This window comes from Protomyctophum parallelum, assembly GCF_964188405.1.
Source record: "Protomyctophum parallelum genome assembly, chromosome: 5".
NCBI classification, from domain to species: domain Eukaryota; kingdom Metazoa; phylum Chordata; class Actinopteri; order Myctophiformes; family Myctophidae; genus Protomyctophum; species Protomyctophum parallelum.
In genome coordinates, this window is record NC_139702.1 from 17182780 (window position 1) to 17202672 (window position 19893).

The 19893-nt window shown below is 45.3% G+C and overlaps 2 protein-coding genes across 2 annotated transcripts in view; one reads left to right on the forward strand and one right to left on the reverse strand.

The window, feature by feature from the left end:
* Positions 1 to 19067, forward strand: part of tmc7 (transmembrane channel like 7) — a 25840-nt gene extending 6773 nt beyond the window's left edge. Inside the window, 12 exon segments of the mRNA XM_083764705.1 lie at positions 1159 to 1244; positions 1769 to 1914; positions 3406 to 3553; positions 5360 to 5536; positions 5735 to 5880; positions 6988 to 7102; positions 8262 to 8359; positions 9289 to 9472; positions 10269 to 10399; positions 12418 to 12573; positions 14401 to 14479; positions 18406 to 19067. Coding sequence (XP_083620831.1) covers positions 1159 to 1244; positions 1769 to 1914; positions 3406 to 3553; positions 5360 to 5536; positions 5735 to 5880; positions 6988 to 7102; positions 8262 to 8359; positions 9289 to 9472; positions 10269 to 10399; positions 12418 to 12573; positions 14401 to 14479; positions 18406 to 18651 — 1712 coding nt within the window. The 3' untranslated portion in view covers positions 18652 to 19067.
* The window catches only part of rps15a (ribosomal protein S15a), a 619775-nt gene that overhangs the window by 63278 nt on the left and 536604 nt on the right, over positions 1 to 19893 (reverse strand). The gene's annotated exons all lie outside the window — the stretch shown is intronic.

Consider the following 19893-nt stretch of genomic DNA (forward strand, 5'->3'; position numbering starts at 1 on the left):
AACACCTTCAACCAGGCAGACGGTACGTTACAACACCTTCAACCAGGCAGAAGGTACGTTACAACACCTTCAACCAGGCAGACGGTACGTTACAACACCTTCAACCAGGCAGAAGGTACGTTACAACACCTTCAACCAGGCAGACGGTACGTTACGACACCTTCAACCAGGCAGACGGTACGTCACAACACCTTCAACCAGGCAGACGGTACGTTACAACACCTTCAACCAGGCAGACGGTACGTTACCACACCTTCAACCAGGCAGACGGTACGTTACAACACCTTCAACCAGGCAGACGGTACGTTACAACACCTTCAACCAGGCAGACGGTACGTTACAACACCTTCAACCAGGCAGACGGTACATCACAACACCTTCAACCAGGCAGACGGTACGTCACGACACCTTCAACCAGGCAGACGGTACGTCACGACACCTTCAACCAGGCAGACGGTACGTCACGACACCTTCAACCAGGCAGACGGTACTTCACAACACCTTCAACCAGGCAGACGGTACATCACAACACCTTCAACCAGGCAGACGGTACGTTACAACACCTTCAACCAGGCAGACGGTACGTTACAACACCTTCAACCAGGCAGACGGTACGTTACAACACCTTCAACCAGGCAGACAGTACGTCACGACACCTTCAACCAGGCAAAACGTTCTCCGTGTAAAGGATGAATATCAACTGTTGCTCCATGAGGCGCTTTTAGAGTCCCTACATTTAAGAAAAACAGACTAAATAACTCGTTTGTACATCAGTCTGTCTTGCTTCTAAACCAAAGTGGTTAAACCAGTGGACATGTTCCCTGTTCCTGATTGTTTCCGTGTTTTCTGTAATGTCTACCATGTTGTAATGTATGTCTATGTCTGGTCTGTTTCTTGAACCGTGACGTCATGGACGCAAAACAAATTTCAGTGCGAGCGGACAATAAAGTCGTATCGTATCGTATCGTATCGCATCGTAAAGGTGGCCTACTGTAAGTAGAGGAAAAGAATGCACACCCATGAAGATGTCTGTTGGTTTTACAGTGACAGTATAACTGTTCTTCTCGTATCTCCGTTAGGATTCACGTTGGGAGGTTTTTTATCACTGCCTTGTGTCTTAACGTGTTCTTAACGTGTCCTTAACGTGTTCCTCCACAGGCAGCGTGTGCAGTTGGTATCCCAGCAGCTCTCGTCGAGGCCTCGTCCTCTACCACGAACACATCACGGACCTGCTCTCAGGAGGAGTATGTCTTTATCCCCAGAGAACCATTCTACAAATGCCTTCTAAACCCCATGTTTCTATGTCAGTCTCAAACATCGTCGTCCTCAAACATTTTCATGTCAAGGACCCCCGGAAATTATCTGTAATTGGCCGCTGACCCCGATCTGAAAATATGTTGTTCCAGTTATTAGTTCCTTTTGTCGACATTTCAGTTGACATTTTATTGCTGTATTTCCACAAACAGTGGCGTGCACAGACATTTAGAGGGGCTCAAGTGAAAAAAGGGCACCTTGTGCAGCGCGTGGAACCGGCCGGTTGCCTTAATAGTGTGAGATTTATAGATTTTGGGGCCTAAATAATATATTAGGTGCTTTTCATCATCACTTGATCAATGTCACCATGGTCCAAAATCCAAATACTGTACAGTGCTTTTTTTGTTTTTCAAACGGGCACATTGCCAAAAGGGCAGGGGGAGCTCTAGCACCCCCTAGTGTCTATCTGTGCACGCCACTGCCCAATAACCACCGTGTGTTTTCTAATCCTCAGGGTTTCCTAGAGCAGACGTATCTTTTCTACGGCTTCTACAAAGTGAACTTCATCCACTTCCCACGTTTTACCTACAACCTCCCTCTGGCCTACCTGCTGGTCACCATCACCTACCTCTTCCTCAGTCTCTTCTGGATCGTTAAAAGGTACTAGAACAGTGTTATTTTTGGCAGCAAATTTCTATTTTAGTTTTAGTCGTAGTCTCTTGAATAGTTTTCACTTAGTTTCAGTCACATTTTTGTCGCCTGGAATGTTCTAGTGTTTAGTCTAGTTTTAGTCGACTAAATGTCATACGATTTTAGTCGACTAAATCTACAGTTGATTTAGTCGACTAAAATGTGTTTTGACAGGCCTTGATGTCGTTGTAATGACATATTTTACACTGCTGAAAATAGCAGATCTACAATCTCACAAGATGTGAGATTGTAGGTCTGCTATTTTCAGCATGCAACCCAGCATAAAACTGGATCTCTTGTCCACTAGTCCCTTACTAACATTTTAGTCTAGTTTTTATTTGTTGACGAAATTGTCAGTATATTTAGTCTCAGTTTTAGTCATCATAGATTCGTTTTTATTTAGTTTTTGTCAGTGAAAAAAGGTAGTCGACGAACATTTTTCGTCTTAGTTTTAGTCGACGAGGCTCTGAGGCTCTGAAATCTAAGATCTGTTCACTGAATGTGAAGGTAGCCTACTGGGGGGAAGCCACACTGCAGTGTCATAGGCTCAATATGTCACTTTGACACACATTCAGTAGATCCCGTGATCTTTTGTGGCCAGATGTAATTTCTTGGGGTCTAGTAGGACTATAGTAAATAATAAAAAAAATAAACCGCTGTAATAAAATACATATTTAGCCCCATGTTCGAATGCCCCCGCCCCCCCCCCCCCCTGTCAAAAACAGCTAAAATCCCTAAAATGAAAGAAAGCACCAATTGAAAAAACAACAACACTCACTCAGAAGCAAAGATTTGAGTTAAAATGTTGTTCCAGGGACCCCCAGAAGCAAAGATTTGAGTTAAAATGTTGTTACAGGGACCCCCAGAAGCAAAGATTTGAGTTAAAATGTTGTTCCAGGGACCCCCAGAAGCAAAGATTTGAGTTAAAATGTTGTTACAGGGACCCCCAGAAGCAAAGATTTGAGTTAAAATGTTCGCTTAAAAAAAAAAAGAAAATACAATACAAAGTGATACAGATGCTGTCCCGGTCTTGAGAGCGTCTTGAGAACGGGTTGAGAGCAAAGACCTCATTTACAAAGTTTGTTAAGTTGAAAGGTTGACTTCTAAAATAAAATAAAAAGTTTATGCCTGTCAAGTCGGAGGGATCCGTGACCCCCCTCTCTCTCTGTCCCCACCAGGTCTGCCAGGGGCCTGAAGCGTCAACCTTTAACCCATTCTGAACGGGAACCCATTTTGGTGTTGGCATCATGTTATGCTTTAGCTATTGAAAAATAGCAGATCTACAAGCTCGTAGGTCTGCTATTTTTTTTTTAATCGAAGAACGACTGACATTTTTAGAATCTGATCTCAGGTCAGAATGGGTTCAACAGACCAGTGTGTGTTCCAGTGGAAACCTCGTATGAATCTGATCTCAGGTCAGAATGGGTTAACCTCTCTCCCCCCCCCCCCCCCCCCCACCAGGTCTGCCACGGGCCTGAAACGGAACCTGGTCCAAGACGAGGACCGTTTCCAGAGCTTCTGTAACAAGATATTCGCCGGCTGGGACTTCTGCATCACGGACGGGAACGCCGTGAGGCTGAAGAGGAGCAGCCTGCTGTATGAGCTCAGGGTGAGGCAGCGCCACCTACTGGGTCAGAACACACAGAACAACACATAGACACTGCTGTATGAGCTCAGGGTGAGCAGAACCGGTCCTCTACTGGGTCAGAACACACAGAACAACACATAGACACTGCTGTATGAGCTCAGGGTGAGCAGAACCGGTCCTCTACTGGGTCAGAACACACAGAACAACACATAGACACTGCTGTATGAGCTCAGGGTGAGCAGAACCGGTCCTCTACTGGGTCAGAACACACAGAACAACACATAGACACTGCTGTATGAGCTCAGGGTGAGCAGAACCGGTCCTCTACTGGGTCAGAACACACAGAACAACACATAGACACTGCTGTATGAGCTCAGGGTGAGCAGAACCGGTCCTCTACTGGGTCAGAACACACAGAACAACACATAGACACTGCTGTATGAGCTCAGGGTGAGCAGAACCGGTCCTCTACTGGGTCAGAACACACAGAACAACACATAGACACTGCTGTATGAGCTCAGGGTGAGGCAGCGCCGCTACTGGGTCAGAACCAGTGTTGTTTTCGTCGACGAAAACTTAAGACGAAAAATGTTCGTCGACTACCTTTTTTCACTGACGAAAACTAAATAAAAACGAATATATGATGACTAAAACTAAGACTAAATTTTGTCAACAAATAAAAACTAGACTAAAATTTTAGGAAGGGACTAGTGGACAAGAGATCCAGTTTTATGCTGGGTTGCATGCTGAAAATAGCAGATCTACAATCTCACGTTGCGAGCATGCTGAAAATAGCAGATCTACAATCTCACGTTGCGAGCATGCTGAAAATAGCAGATCTACAATCTCACGTTGCGAGCATGCTGAAAATAGCAGATCTACAATCTCACGTTGCGAGCATGCTGAAAATAGCAGATCTACAATCTCAATCAGATTGTAGATCTGCTATTTTCAGCATGCAACCAAAGTGTAAAATATGTCATTACAACGACATCAAGGCCTGTCAAAACACATTTTAATCGACTAAATCAACTGTAGATTTAGTCGACTAAAATCGTATGACATTTAGTCGACTAAAACTAGACTAAACACTAAGACATTCCAGGTGACTAAAATGTGACTAAAACTAAGTGAAAACTATTCAAGAGACTATGACTAAAACTAAAATAGAAATGTGCTGCCAAAAACAACACTGGGTCAGAACACATAGACACTGCTGTATGAGCTCACCTCTACTGGGTCAGAACACACAGACACTACTGTATGAGCTCACCTCTACTGGGTCAGAACATAGAGATTGTGCATTACATTCACCCATTCACACACACATTCATACACCGATGGCAGCGGAAACCATGCAAGGCACCAAGCAGCACATCCGGAGCAATTAGGGGTTCAGTGTCTTGCTCAAGGACACTTCGACAGTAACTCTGGGGGAGCCCGGGTTCGAACTGGCAACCTTACGGTTACCATCCAGGCACTCTACCCCTGAGCCACCGCCGCCCCTAAAAATGTTCGTCGACTACCTTTTTTCACTGACTAAAACTAAATAAAAACGAATATATGATGACTAAAACTAAGACTAAATTTCGTCAACAAATAAAAACTAGACTAAAATGTTAGGAAAGGACTAGTGGACAAGAGATCCAGTTTTATGCAGATCTACAATCTCACAACGCGTCGCGCTGCGACGCGTTGTGAGATTGTAGATCTGCTATTTTCAGCATGCAACCAAAGTGTAAAATATGTCATTACAACGACATCAAGGCCTGTCAAAACACATTTTAGTCGACTAAATCACTCATTATTCTCCCCGTGCGTTGCCAGACGGACTTGGAGGAGGAGAGGATCAAGCAGAAGATTGCAGGTCGCTCGCGTAAGGAGCGATGTCGTATCTACGCCCTCCGCCTCGTCCTCAACCTGTTCGTCATCGCCGTGCTGGTCGCCTGCTTCTACAGCATCTACCGAGCCACCGTCTTCTCCCAGAAAGCCCAGATGACTAAGGTGTGTGTGTGTGTGTGTCTCGGGTGCTCAGTTTACTGTTTATTAGAGATGTCCCCACACTGTATCGGTATCGGAAAAGTATCGGATCGGCCCTTATTTGGTCATATCGGGTCATATCGGTATCGGGGAATATGCCAGTCTAACAAACGATCGAAATAAACCATTCGTTCGTTCATTCATTCTGTGTCTGCGTTGCAGGAGAACTTCATGGTGGACCTCATCTACGAGTACCTTCCCTCCATCGTCATTACCTCAGCCAACTTCATCACCCCGCTGCTCTTCTCCCTCATCATCAACTACGAGGACTACAGCCCCGCCTTCGAGATCCGCTTCACCCTCATGAGGTATGTGTCATCAACTACGAGGTCCGCTTCACTCTCATGAGGTATGTATCATCAACTACGAGGTCCTCTTCACTCTCATGAGGTATGTATCATCAACTACGAGGTCCTCTTCACCCTCATGAGGTATGTATCATCAACTACGAGATCCGCTTCACCCTCATGAGGTATGTATCATCAACTACGAGGTCCGCTTCACCCTCATGAGGTATGTATCATCAACTACGAGATCCGCTTCACCCTCATGAGGTATGTATCATCAACTACGAGGTCCGCTTCACCCTCATGAGGTATGTATCATCAACTACGAGATCCGCTTCACTCTCATGAGGTATGTATCATCAACTACGAGATCCGCTTCACCCTCATGAGGTATGTGTCATCAACTACGAGGTCCGCTTCACCCTCATGAGGTATGTATCATCAACTACGAGGTCCGCTTCACCCTCATGAGGTATGTATCATCAACTACGAGATCCGCTTCACCCTCATGAGGTATGTGTCATCAACTACGAGATCCGCTTCACCCTCATGAGGTATGTGTCATCAACTACGAGGTCCGCTTCACCCTCATGAGGTATGTATCATCAACTACGAGGTCCGCTTCACTCTCATGAGGTATGGAGTTGCTCTGAAATCCTCATTCCTGATTGTAAAGACAAAATTGGTCCATCAGCAGTGAGGCGCTGGCAAACTTGAGTTAAGTCTTCCTTCTAACCGATCAATTTGAGGGTTAGTAATATCACACTGTCGCGGGCAATCGTTTTTTTGCCAACAGCTGTTTCGGTCTGGCTTATTAGCCAGGCTGACGATCTTGTAGATCTGCTAATTTGGGGAAAATCGTGAAAATGTGTGCACATCTTTGAATATTTTATTCTTTCACAGCATTCTTTCACACATTTTTTAACTCAAATCTTGTGCTTCTGGGGGGGTCCCTGGAACAACATAGTTTGAGATAGGGGTCTACGGCCAAATACATATCATTCTGAGGGTCCTTGACATTAAAAAGTTTGAGAACCACTGACATAGAAACATACGTTCTTTCTGCAGAAAACTATTTTAGAAGGCATGTTCCAGTCATTGGTGTCTTTCTGTTTTTCCTCTCTCCAGGTGCGTCTTCATGAGGCTGACCAGTATCGGGGTGTTGCTCTTCTCTCTGTGGACTCAGATCACTAAGTGTAAGGACGGGCCCTGTGAGTGTGGCTACAACAACCAGCTCTACTCTGTAAGTACTCAGATCACTAAGTGTAAGGAGGTGCCCTGTGAGTGTGGCTACAACAACCAGCTCTACTCTGTAAGTATTCAGATCACTAACTGTAAGGACGGGCCCTGTGAGTGTGGCTACAACAACCAGCTCTACTCTGTAAGTATTCAGATCACTAAGTGTAAGGAGGTGCCCTGTGAGTGTGGCTACAACAACCAGCTCTACTCTGTAAGTATTCAGATCACTAAGTGTAAGGACGGGCCCTGTGAGTGTGGCTACAACAACCAGCTCTACTCTGTAAGTATTCAGATCACTAAGTGTAAGGACGGGCCCTGTGAGTGTGGCTACAACAACCAGCTCTACTCTGTAAGTACTCAGATCACTAAGTGTAAGGACGGGCCCTGTGAGTGTGGCTACAACAACCAGCTCTACTCTGTAAGTATTCAGATCACTAAGTGTAAGGACGGGCCCTGTGAGTGTGGCTACAACAACCAGCTCTACTCTGTAAGTATTCAGATCACTAAGTGTAAGGACGGGCCCTGTGAGTGTGGCTACAACAACCAGCTCTACTCTGTAAGTATTCAGATCACTAAGTGTAAGGACGGGCCCTGTGAGTGTGGCTACAACAACCAGCTCTACTCTGTAAGTATTCAGATCACTAAGTGTAAGGACGGGCCCTGTGAGTGTGGCTACAACAACCAGCTCTACTCTGTAAGTACTCAGATCACTAAGTGTAAGGACGGGCCCTGTGAGTGTGGCTACAACAACCAGCTCTACTCTGTAAGTACTCAGATCACTAAGTGTAAGGACGGGCCCTGTGAGTGTGGCTACAACAACCAGCTCTACTCTGTAAGTGCACAGAGTGTATATTTTCAGTATTGTTGATGGTTGATGGTAGTGATAGATATACTATAACGTTAACCCATTCTGACCTGAGATCAGATTCATACGAGGTTTCCACTGGACACACACTGGTCTGATTAAGTTATTTTTTAGGATGTATGTAATGTTGCTATAATAACATAGCACAGCTGCCTTTGTGAGTCAAGTGTTCATACAAACTCATATACACGCTAATGCTGCTAACGCCGCATGCTATCATCATTATTGTTGATATAATTATGAGTCTGGTCATTCAATTAATCCTAATGCTACTTTAACTCCCGTGTTTGTTGCAAAGTGCTGGGAGACCCGTGTGGGACAAGAGATGTACAAACTGACCATCTTTGACTTCATCATCATCGCGGCCGTCACCCTCTTTGTGGAGTTTCCACGGAGGTAAGTCCCTGTCTTTTTTCTTTCTGGCGTATTGTTGCCCATGCAGAACTGCTGATGCCCATTAACACATTTTTTACATAGGACGCCTCAGGCCATCTTAAGGATTCGAACCGAGAGGTGCCTTGGACGTCGGTGGACGTCCTAGCGCATCCTCAATGATACGGGGCGAGATAAGAATATTCCGAATTTTTCCTATTTTCTTTTTTGGCCGTTCGACTTTCGGCTGCCGTATGCTAACACTATGGGCAATTATTAGCTTGCCGTTGACTCGCATGTTAGCGCGGCGGAAAGAATGACTCGTATCTCCTAATCCAGGGCGCTCTCCGTGGTGATGAATGGATCGATATGCTGGCGCTTCATTTCTGCTCCTCATCCGTCTCTCTCCCGCAAAATATGAACGCTTTTTGGATCATATATCGTATAAATTAAAATCATCGCAATGTAAGGTCAACTTTGTAAAGTCAACTTTTTTAGGAAATTGTTTCTGGTTCATGGCTTTCAGAGTAAAAGCGCTCAGACAACTCCGGCACCCCAGAGCTCCTATTTTGAAGCACTTCCGGCACTGATAGTGAACTTCTGTGACTGCGGCCTGGCTAAGTGGTGTCTCCATTCATTCACTATAGGTTAATAGTGAACTTCTGTGACTGTGGCCTGGCTAAGTGGTGTCTCCATTCATTCACTATAGGTTGATAGTGAACTTCTGTGACTGCGGCCTGGCTAAGTGGTGTCTCCATTCATTCACTATAGGTTGATAGTGAACTTCTGTGACTGCGGCCTGGCTAAGTGGTGTCTCCATTCATTCACTATAGGTTGATAGTGAACTTCTGTGACTGCGGCCTGGCTAAGTGGTGTCTCCATTCATTCACTATAGGTTGATAGTGAACTTCTGTGACTGCGGCCTGGCTAAGTGGTGTCTCCATTCACTATAGGTTGATAGTGAACTTCTGTGACTGCGGCCTGGCTAAGTGGTGGGGCCAGCAGGAGTTCGCCATCCCTCAGAACGTTCTGGAGATCGTCTACGGGCAGACCATCTGCTGGATCGGCACGTTCTACTGCCCCCTGCTGCCGGCCATCTGTATCATCAAGTACTTCATCATCTTCTACATCAAAAAGGTGAGAAAGACGTTATTAACGTGACGTTACAGCTGTTTGTTCTGAAGGCAAATGTATTATTAACAGGTGTCTCTGGTGTAACTTTAACAGGTGTCTCTGGTTCATAACTCTAACAGGTGTCTCTGGTTCATAACTTTAACAGGTGTCTCTGGTGTAACTTTAACAGGTGTCTCTGGTTCATAACTCTAACAGGTGTCTCTGGTTCATAACTTTAACAGGTGTCTCTGGTTCATAACTCTAACAGGTGTCTCTGGTGTAACTTTAACAGGTGTCTCTGGTTCATAACTCTAACAGGTGTCTCTGGTGTAACTTTAACAGGTGTCTCTGGTGTAACTTTAACAGGTGTCTCTGGTTCATAACTCTAACAGGTGTCTCTGGTGTAACTTTAACAGGTGTCTCTGGTGTAACTTTAACAGGTGTCTCTGGTTCATAACTCTAACAGGTGTCTCTGGTGTAACTTTAACAGGTGTCTCTGGTTCATAACTCTAACAGGTGTCTCTGGTTCATAACTCTAACAGGTGTCTCTGGTTCATAACTCTAACAGGTGTCTCTGGTTCATAACTCTAACAGGTGTCTCTGGTGTAACTTTAACAGGTGTCTCTGGTGTAACTTTAACAGGTGTCTCTGGTTCATAACTCTAACAGGTGTCTCTGGTGTAACTTTAACAGGTGTCTCTGGTTCATAACTCTAACAGGTGTCTCTGGTTCATAACTCTAACAGGTGTCTCTGGTTCATAACTTTAACAGGTGTCTCTGGTTCATAACTCTAACAGGTGTCTCTGGTGTAACTCTAACAGGTGTCTCTGGTTCATAACTGCCGTCCAGCCACCCGTCCCTTCAGAGCGTCCAGCTCCAACTTCTTCTTCCTGGGAGTGTTGCTGATCGGTCTGGCTCTGGCCTGTCTGCCGGTCGCCGTTGGCATCGCGCAGTGAGTAGTGGTCTCCATCCATCCATCTTCAACCGCTTATCCGTAGTCGGGTCGCGGGGGCAACAGCTCCACTAGAGAGCTCCAGACTTCCCTCTCCAGAGCAACATTAGTGACTTCCTCCTGGGGGATTCTGAGACGTTCCAAGGCCAGTGAGTCGATGTGTTTCCTCCAACTGCGCCTTGGTCTGCCCCGGGGGTCTCCTCCCAGTGGGACGTGGTCCTTGGTCTGCCCCGGGGGTCTCCTCCCAGTGGGACGTGGTCCTTGGTCTGCCCCGGGGGTCTCCTCCCAGTGGGACGTGGTCCTTGGTCTGCCCCGGGGGTCTCCTCCCAGTGGGACGTGGTCCTTGGTCTGCCCCGGGGTCTCCTCCCAGTGGGACGTGGTCCTTGGTCTGCCCCGGGGTCTCCTCCCAGTGGGACGTGATCCTTGGTCTGCCCCGGGGTCTCCTCCCAGTGGGACGTGATCCTTGGTCTGCCCCCGGGGGTCTCCTCCCAGTGGGACGTGGTCCTTGGTCTGCCCCGGGGTCTCCTCCCAGTGGGACGTGGTCCTTGGTCTGCCCCGGGGTCTCCTCCCAGTGGGACGTGGTCCTTGGTCTGCCCCGGGGGCTCCTCCCAGTGGGACGTGCGTCGAGGACCTCCCTAGGGAGACGCCCGAGAGGCATCCTAACCAGATGCCCGAACCACCTCAGCTGACTCCTTTCCAGGCGAAGGAGCAGCGGTTCTACTCGTTGCTGTCGGGAGGAAACCTCCTAACTCCTTGGCATAAATCAGTGCTATTGAACTGTGTGTTGTTTCGAAATTATTGAACCAATGGAAAGTAGTAAAAAGTGCTTTGGACAAAACCTCTTAACTCCATTGGACCCTCAAACTGTCAGCTAACTCCACCACCTCTCCCCCCCTCTCATGGGAGTCATTGACAATATATAAAGTTACAACAACAACTTTGATGAGGCTGTGTTGCTTTGTTTTAAAAATATAAGGTTTTCTTAATTTCCTGAAAAAAAAAACATTTTTCATTTCCTGAAAAATGTTATTATTAGTTAGAGTTATGAGGTTTCCTCCCCGACAACAGAGATATATTTATTACTTAAAAATAATATTTAGATTTTTTTTGGACAGACACTAGGATTGACGTGTACCTGTCTTCCTAGATTTGAATAGGGTTATACTGCTGTCATGTTGCATCCTGCTCTCTATGACAGTGGGATAAGAAACAATATTTGAACATTTTTTTGTACAGTTAAGTAGACTTTAAGTAGGCTAATGCAGGGGTTCTCAACGCCCTGCCCCCCTTCCCCACGGCCCCAATACAAACTGACTGCAAAAATAACCTTTAATAATAAGAGATAATATATCATAAATTAATACTGAAACAAGATATAATCATTAAAGGAGAATTCCATGCTAGAATGCTTTCTTATCTTTCTTACCTTTCTTTGTCGTTACGTCCCCACCAAAGAGGTCCAGGTGTTATTTTGTGAAAAAGCTCCTTATTGGCTATTTTCCCTACCATAAGCCCTAAATGAATTGCATTGCATAGAATGGGAATTGAATGGGGCTATGGGGTGTTGTGCTAGTTCGCTTATTTCCATCGAAATAAGTAGTAAAGTGTGCCGCTTGGGATATTATTTACATTATGAGGAGAGGATATATACAAAGAAATTATAATTTTGAGCGATGGAAATAAGCGAATTAGCACAACACCCCATAGCCCCATTCAATTCCCATTGAATTCAATGCAATTCATTGAGGGCTTATGGTAGGGGAAATAGCCAATAAGGAGCTTTTGCACAAAATAACACCTGGACCTCTTTGGTGGGGACGTAACAACTACAAAGAAAGGTATAAGAAAGCCTTTTAGTATGGAATTCTCCTTTAAGGAATGTTTCTGCATGTACTATGTGTACTATCTAAAGTCTTAATATTTGGAAAATAATTTGGGGACCCCCAGAATAATTTGGGTTGAGAACCCCTGGCCTAATGTACGACTACACTTCCCTGAGTCATTCCTTCCTCCGACAGCATCCGGTGTTCCCAGGCGTGCGGGCCGTTCGTTAACTACACCACCTCGTGGGAGGTGGTGCCCAGGACCGTCTCCGGGCTTCCCAACGGAGCGCGGTCCTTCCTCCACGCCGTCTCCTCGGAGGCCTTCGCCGTGTCCTTCCTGGTCATCGCCAGGTAATAAATAATCTTTATTTTTCCCGAAAGATATTTGTCTTCGACTACCTTTTTTCACTGACTAAAACTAAATTAAAACTAAATAAAAATGAATCTATGGTGACTAAAACTAAGACTAAATATACTGACAATTTCGTCAACAAATATAGACTAAAATGTTAGGAAGGGACTAGTGGACAAGAGATCCAGTTTTATGCTGGGTTGCATGCTGAAAATAGCAGATATACAATCTCACAACGCGTCGCAGAGATTGTATATCTCCTATTTTCAGCATGCAACCAAAGTGTAAAATATGTCATTACAACGACATCAAGGCCTATCAAAACACATTTTAGTCGACTAAATCAACTGTAGATTTAGTCGACTAAAATCGTATGACATTTAGTCGACTAAAACTAGACTAAACACTAGAACATTCCAGGCGACTAAAATGTGACTAAAACTAAGTGAAAACTATTCAAGAGACTATGACTAAAACTAAAATAGAAATTTGCTGCCAAAAACAACACTGATTCACAGTCTGTTCAAACGTCCACATCAAGAACAACACGGAGCACGTTACACCGAGACGATACGAAAACATGAGGTCCTCCACTGTGTACAGAACCATCCCATCATACATGTACAGTAAAACATGAGGTCCCCACTGTGTACAGAACCATCCCATCATACATGTACAGTAAAACATGAGGTCCCCCACTGTGTACAGAACCATCCCATCATACATGTACAGTATGATGGTACAGTACACTGTGTACAGAACCATCCCATCATACATGTACAGTACGATGGTACAGTACACTGTGTACAGAACCATCCCATCATACATGTACAGTATGATGGTACAGTACACTGTGTACAGAACCATCCCATCATACATGTACAGTACGATGGTACAGTACACTGTGTACAGAACCATCCCATCATACATGTACAGTACGATGGTACAGTACACTGTGTACAGAACCATCCCATCATACATGTACAGTAAAACATGAGGTCCCCCACTGTGTACAGAACCATCCCATCATACATGTACAGTACGATGGTACAGTACACTGTGTACAGAACCATCCCATCATACATGTACAGTACGATGGTACAGTACACTGTGTACAGAACCATCCCATCATACATGTACAGTACGATGGTACAGTACACTGTGTACAGAACCATCCCATCATACATGTACAGTACGATGGTACAGTACACTGTGTACAGAACCATCCCATCATACATGTACAGTACGATGGGATGAACCGTCCTGGGGTTTGGTTGGCAGTTTGGTTGCTTTGGTTTTCAGCTGTGTAGGGTTGTTCTCAGCAATGGTGTTGATTATAGTGAATAAAACATAAAGTTATTTCATATCAAGGGAGCCCCAGAATTATCTGTAATTGGCCGCCGACCCCCATCTGAAAATATGTTGTTTCAGGGACCTCCCCCAGAAGCAAATATAATGAGTTAAAAACCAAAAAATAATATATATTCATTCAAAGATTTGCACACGTTTCAAGATTTTTCAAAATAAATTGCAGATCTACAAGCTCGTATTGCGGCACTCGGTGCCGCGATATGAGCTTGTAGGCTTGTAGGTGTGAACAGCTAAAATTTAAAATAATGGTTAAAGTGGTTAAAAGCCAAGGTTACACACGGTTACATTCCAGGTCTTAATGGGCTAATACCATGTATATAAATACCCATGGGTTTAAAGCTGGTATTTTCTGTGTTGAGCTGATTTAAATTAATTGTAGAGTGACTTTTATGTAGCCTACTCTTTAATTAATTCATGCGTCTTGTAGAATAACACTGACTCAATGTCTTCCACAGTTTGGCCATGTTTTATGTCATCGCTCTGGCTGGAGCTCACAAGAGAGTTATTCACCAGCTGAGGGAACAGCTGGCCATGGTGAGTACTGTACAAAATAATACATATCTTCACCATTTCCCAAGGCAAAGTTTCATTAGTATGTATTATTTGCAACACATGTTTATTGTGGCACAACGTTCACGTTGCCAGAATGTTGCCTCCCACAATTTTCAAATGCTTCCGTCGTACAGTCTGGAGCAACGGAAGCTCTGATCATGAGTAAAATATAAATGCTTCCGTCGTACAGTCTGGAGCAACGGAAGCTCTGATCATGAGTAAAATATAAATGCTTCCGTCATACAGTCTGGAGCAACGGAAGCTCTGATCATGAGTAAAATATAAATGCTTCCGTCGTACAGTCTGGAGCAACGGAAGCTCTGATCATGAGTAAAATATAAATGCTTCCGTCGTACAGTCTGGAGTAACGGAAGCTCTGATCATGAGTAACATATAAATGCTTCCGTCATACAGTCTGGAGCAACGGAAGCTCTGATCACGAGTAAAATATAAATGCTTCCGTCATACAGTCTGGAGCAACAGAAGCTCTGATCACGAGTAAAATATAAATGCTTCCGTCATACAGTCTGGAGCAACGGAAGCTCTGATCACGAGTAAAATATAAATGCTTCCATCATACAGTCTGGAGCAACGGAAGCTCTGATCACGAGTAAAATATAAACGCTTCCGTCATACAGTCTGGAGCAACGGAAGCTCTGATCATGAGTAAAATATAAATGCTCGTACAGTCTGGAGCAACGGAAGCTCTGATCACGAGTAAAATATAAATGCTTCCGTCGTACAGTCTGGAGCAACGGAAGCTCTGATCATGAGTAAAATATAAATGCTTCCGTCGTACAGTCTGGAGCAACGGAAGCTCTGATCATGAGTAAAATATAAATGCTTCCGTCATACAGTCTGGAGCAACGGAAGCTCTGATCATGAGTAAAATATAAATGCTCGTACAGTCTGGAGCAACGGAAGCTCTGATCACGAGTAAAATATAAATCCTTCCGTCATACAGTCTGGAGCAACGGAAGCTCTGATTACGAGTAAAATAGAAATGCTTCCGTCATACAGTCTGGAGCAACGGAAGCTCTGATCACGAGTAAAATATAAATCCTTCCGTCATACAGTCTGGAGCAACGGAAGCTCTGATCATGAGTAAAATATAAATGCTTCCGTCATACAGTCTGGAGCAACGGAAGCTCTGATCATGAGTAAAATATAAATGCTTCCGTCGTACGGTCTGGAGCAACGGAAGCTCTGATCACGAGAAAGCGATAAAGTGGAAGTGGAGCCAACTCCTCACTTCCGTTTCGTCTTCATAGTCACGCCAATTTATCCTAATATAAATGGAAATCATCTAAGCATATATATAGCTTCCTACTTAGCAGAAATGTATATGAAAAAAATGTAAAGATATTTTAAAAGATATTTTCCTGAATGGATTTTGGCGAGGTGTAGTTCTAGACTCTATATGGCAATCGGTCGTGGAATAGTTGTCTGTCTTATAAGGCTGTCACCAAACATTCAAGGTTCGATTGTTCGCTCGTTAGGGTTGGCACTCGAATCTTAATTAATTGGTTTGAACCATTCGTTTTTTTTTTATTTTTTTTATTATAAAAATAAATATTATTGTTTTTTTCCTTTTTTATTAACTCGAAAATATATCTCGGCGAGAATGTGATACGAGCATGTCAAAAAAGTAAGTTTCTAGTGCATTCCTGTCAGAAGTTATGTCTATCTCCTTGTTGTGCTGTCCATTTCCAAAATCCCCTGTGCACATTAACACATTGAGTACGCCGACTGCCTTCAAAATATAGGCTATAGAATACCGGAGGTGTCTGATCGCTTTTACTTTGAAAGCCATGAACCGGAAACACTTTCCTAAAAAAGTTGACTTTACAAAGTGACCTCAACATCCCCGATCATCTTAATATATTGTTTTACGCTCCAAAAAGCGTTCATATTTTGCGGGAGAGACGGATGAGGAGCAGAAAATAAGCGCCAGCATATCGCTCTATTCATCACCACGGAGAGCGCCCTGGATTAGGAGCTACGAGTCATTCTTTCCGTCTCGCTAACGTGGGAGTCAATAATAAGCTAATAGTTGCACTGAGCGTTAGCATACGGCAAGCGAAAAGCGAAATGCCAAAAAAATAAATAGGAAAAATTCTGAATATTAATATCTCGCCCCGCATCGCTGGGATGTCGCTAGGACGTCCTCAGACGTCCTTAGAACTCTACGTTCGGTATCCTATGACGTTCTCAGGCGTCCTACGTGCTGTAAGTGTTAATTTGGTGATGGGGCTGCAGCCAATCAGCAACAAACACACACACACACACACCAGCACGATCGCACAATTTGAGAAAAAGGTTAGTTCTCTCTCTCTCTCTCTCGCTGCACTGTGTTGCGCTGCCCTCGAGTCACGAGTGCTGAAATTGTGAAATGGAGGATTGTTGCATTAGAGCAGGGTAAATATGACGTTTTGCGCCACGGTGTTTATATTCCTCTTACATACCGGTAGGCTGTGTATGTTATTGTCGCAACAACACACGTTGTGTGTCTGAGTGAGGGGGCCTTCCTGAGCGAGGGGGCTTCTGACGGCGTCGCTTACTCGCTTCCCCTCTGTCAGAGGAGGAAGCGACACGCAGCCGTCGGGAACCCCCCCCCCCCCCCCCCCCCCCAAACCGACTGCTCCCCCGCCCTCCAGAAAACTGCTACAGAAACTCAGACGCTCTGATCGAGACGGTTATTTTTTAAATTAATTAGAAACAAATGGTCCGAATGTTCACTCGAAAATTCCTGCCGAAGTTGGAGTCCTAAAATAAGGGCTAGGGTACAGCCTTAGTGTCTTATAGAAGTTAAAATAAGGGCTAGGGTACAGCCTTAGTGTCTTATAGAAGTTAAAATAAGGGCTAGGGTACAGCCTTAGTGTCTTATAGAAGTTAAAATAAGGGCTAGGGTACAGCCTTACAGTGTCTTATAGAAGTTAAAATAAGGGCTAGGGTACAGCCTTACAGTGTCTTATAGAAGTTAAAATAAGGGCTAGGGTACAGCCTTAGTGTCTTATAGAAGTTAAAATAAGGGCTATAGGGTACAGCCTCACAGTGTCTTATAGAAGTTAAAATAAGGGCTAGGGTACAGCCTCACAGTGTCTTATAGAAGTTAAAATAAGGGCTAGGGTACAGCCTTAGTGTCTTATAGAAGTTAAAATAAGGGCTAGGGTACAGCCTCACAGTGTCTTATAGAAGTTAAAATAAGGGCTAGGGTACAGCCTCACAGTGTCTTATAGAAGTTTAAAATAAGGGCTAGGGTACAGCCTTACAGTGTCTTATAGAAGTTTAAAATAAGGGCTAGGGTACAGCCTTACAGTGTCTTATAGAAGTTTAAAATAAGGGCTAGGGTACAGCCTTACAGTGTCTTATAGACGTTAAAATAAGGGCTAGGGTACAGCCTTACAGTGTCTTATAGAAGTTTAAAATAAGGGCTAGGGTACAGCCTTACAGTGTCTTATAGACGTTAAAATAAGGGCTAGGGTACAGCCTTACAGTGTCTTATAGAAGTCCTAAAATAGGGGCTAGGGTACAGCCTTACAGTGTCTTATAGACGTTTAAAATAAGGGCTAGGGTACAGCCTTACAGTGTCTTATAGAAGTCCTAAAATAGGGGCTAGGGTACAGCCTTACAGTGTCTTATAGACGTTTAAAATAAGGGCTAGGGTACAGCCTTACAGTGTCTTATAGAAGTCCTAAAATAGGGGCTAGGGTACAGCCTTACAGTGTCTTATAGACGTTTAAAATAAGGGCTAGGGTACAGCCTTACAGTGTCTTATAGAAGTCCTAAAATAGGGGCTAGGGTACAGCCTTACAGTGTCTTATAGACGTTTAAAATAAGGGCTAGGGTACAGCCTTAGTGTCTTATAGACGTTTTATCTCTGTGTGTGTGTGTGTGTCCCCGTGCAGGAGGGCCGTGACAAACGCTTCCTCATCCAGAAGCTTTGTCAGGCGTCGGTCGTCGTCAGACCCGCCACCAGATCCTCCCAGGCTCAGAGCCAATCGGCTGTGAGATACACCGGATCCCCTCGGTCCCCGCTCCCTCAGCCACGCTCCCCCAGCCGGACCAGCCCCAGCTACCACACCAGCTTCTCCTGTAACTATAACGACGGTCTGTTCCTGGCCCACCCACCACCTGACTCTACACACGTCTAGCGATGGCCCACCCACCGCCTGACTCCTCTACACACGTCTAGCGATGGCCCACCCACCGCCTGACTCCTCTACACACGTCTAGTGATGGCCCACCCACCGCCTGACTCCTCTACACATGTCTAGTGATGGCCCACCCACCGCCTGACTCCTCTACACACGTCTAGTGATGGTCTGTTCCTTCCTGGCCCACCCACCGCCTGACTCCTCTACACACGTCTAGTGATGGTCTTTTCCTGGCCCACCCACCGCCTGACTCCTCTACACATGTCTAGTGATGGCCCACCCACCGCCTGACTCCTCTACACATGTCTAGTGATGGCCCACCCACCGCCTGACTCCTCTACACACGTCTAGTGATGGTCTGTTCCTTCCTGGCCCACCCACCGCCTGACTCCTCTACACACGTCTAGTGATGGTCTGTTCCTTCCTGGCCCACCCACCGCCTGACTCCTCTACACACGTCTAGTGATGGTCTTTTCCTGGCCCACCCACCGCCTGACTCCTCTACACACGTCTAGTGATGGTCTGTTCCTGGCCCACCCATCCCCTGACTCCTCTACACACGTCTAGCGATGGCCCACCCACCGCCTGACTCCTCTACACACGTCTAGGGATGGCCCACCCACCGCCTGACTCCTCTACACACGTCTAGTGATGGTCTGTTCCTTCCTGGCCCACCCATCCCCTGACACACGTCTATAGGACCAACATTGCAGTCCAGTGAGCACCCAAACCAAACATACCAAAAGCCTACATTTATACTTCATACAGCGCTGCAGGCACACCTGAACTTCCATGCGCGGCCAAAAAGCCGCTGTCTGCCGGCCGGCGTCTCTTCCTGGTTTTTATAGACATCTGACTGGATGGAAATGAAGCTCCACCCACGTGGCAGAATGCCGCTGGGGGCAAGCTTTTCCCGGGAATCTGGCCGACGCGACAATCTGCCGCGTGGGTGGAGCTTAATTTTCATCCACCAGCTGTCTAAAAAAAAACGGCAGACGGTCCGCTCATGGAATCCTAGGTGTGCTCTCATCATACAGATAGTATGACTGCTCATCTGAAAGGACCTCAACACTGCCTTATGCTTTGCTTCACCTCCACCTGCTGGGCAGACCAGGGATTACACTGAGTTCATCATCACAGGCACAGAATGACGTACCTGTATTATATTCTCAAAGCACTACATTTCACGTTCAACGTTATTGTCGTATGGTACTGTATGTATATACAATGGAATACTCT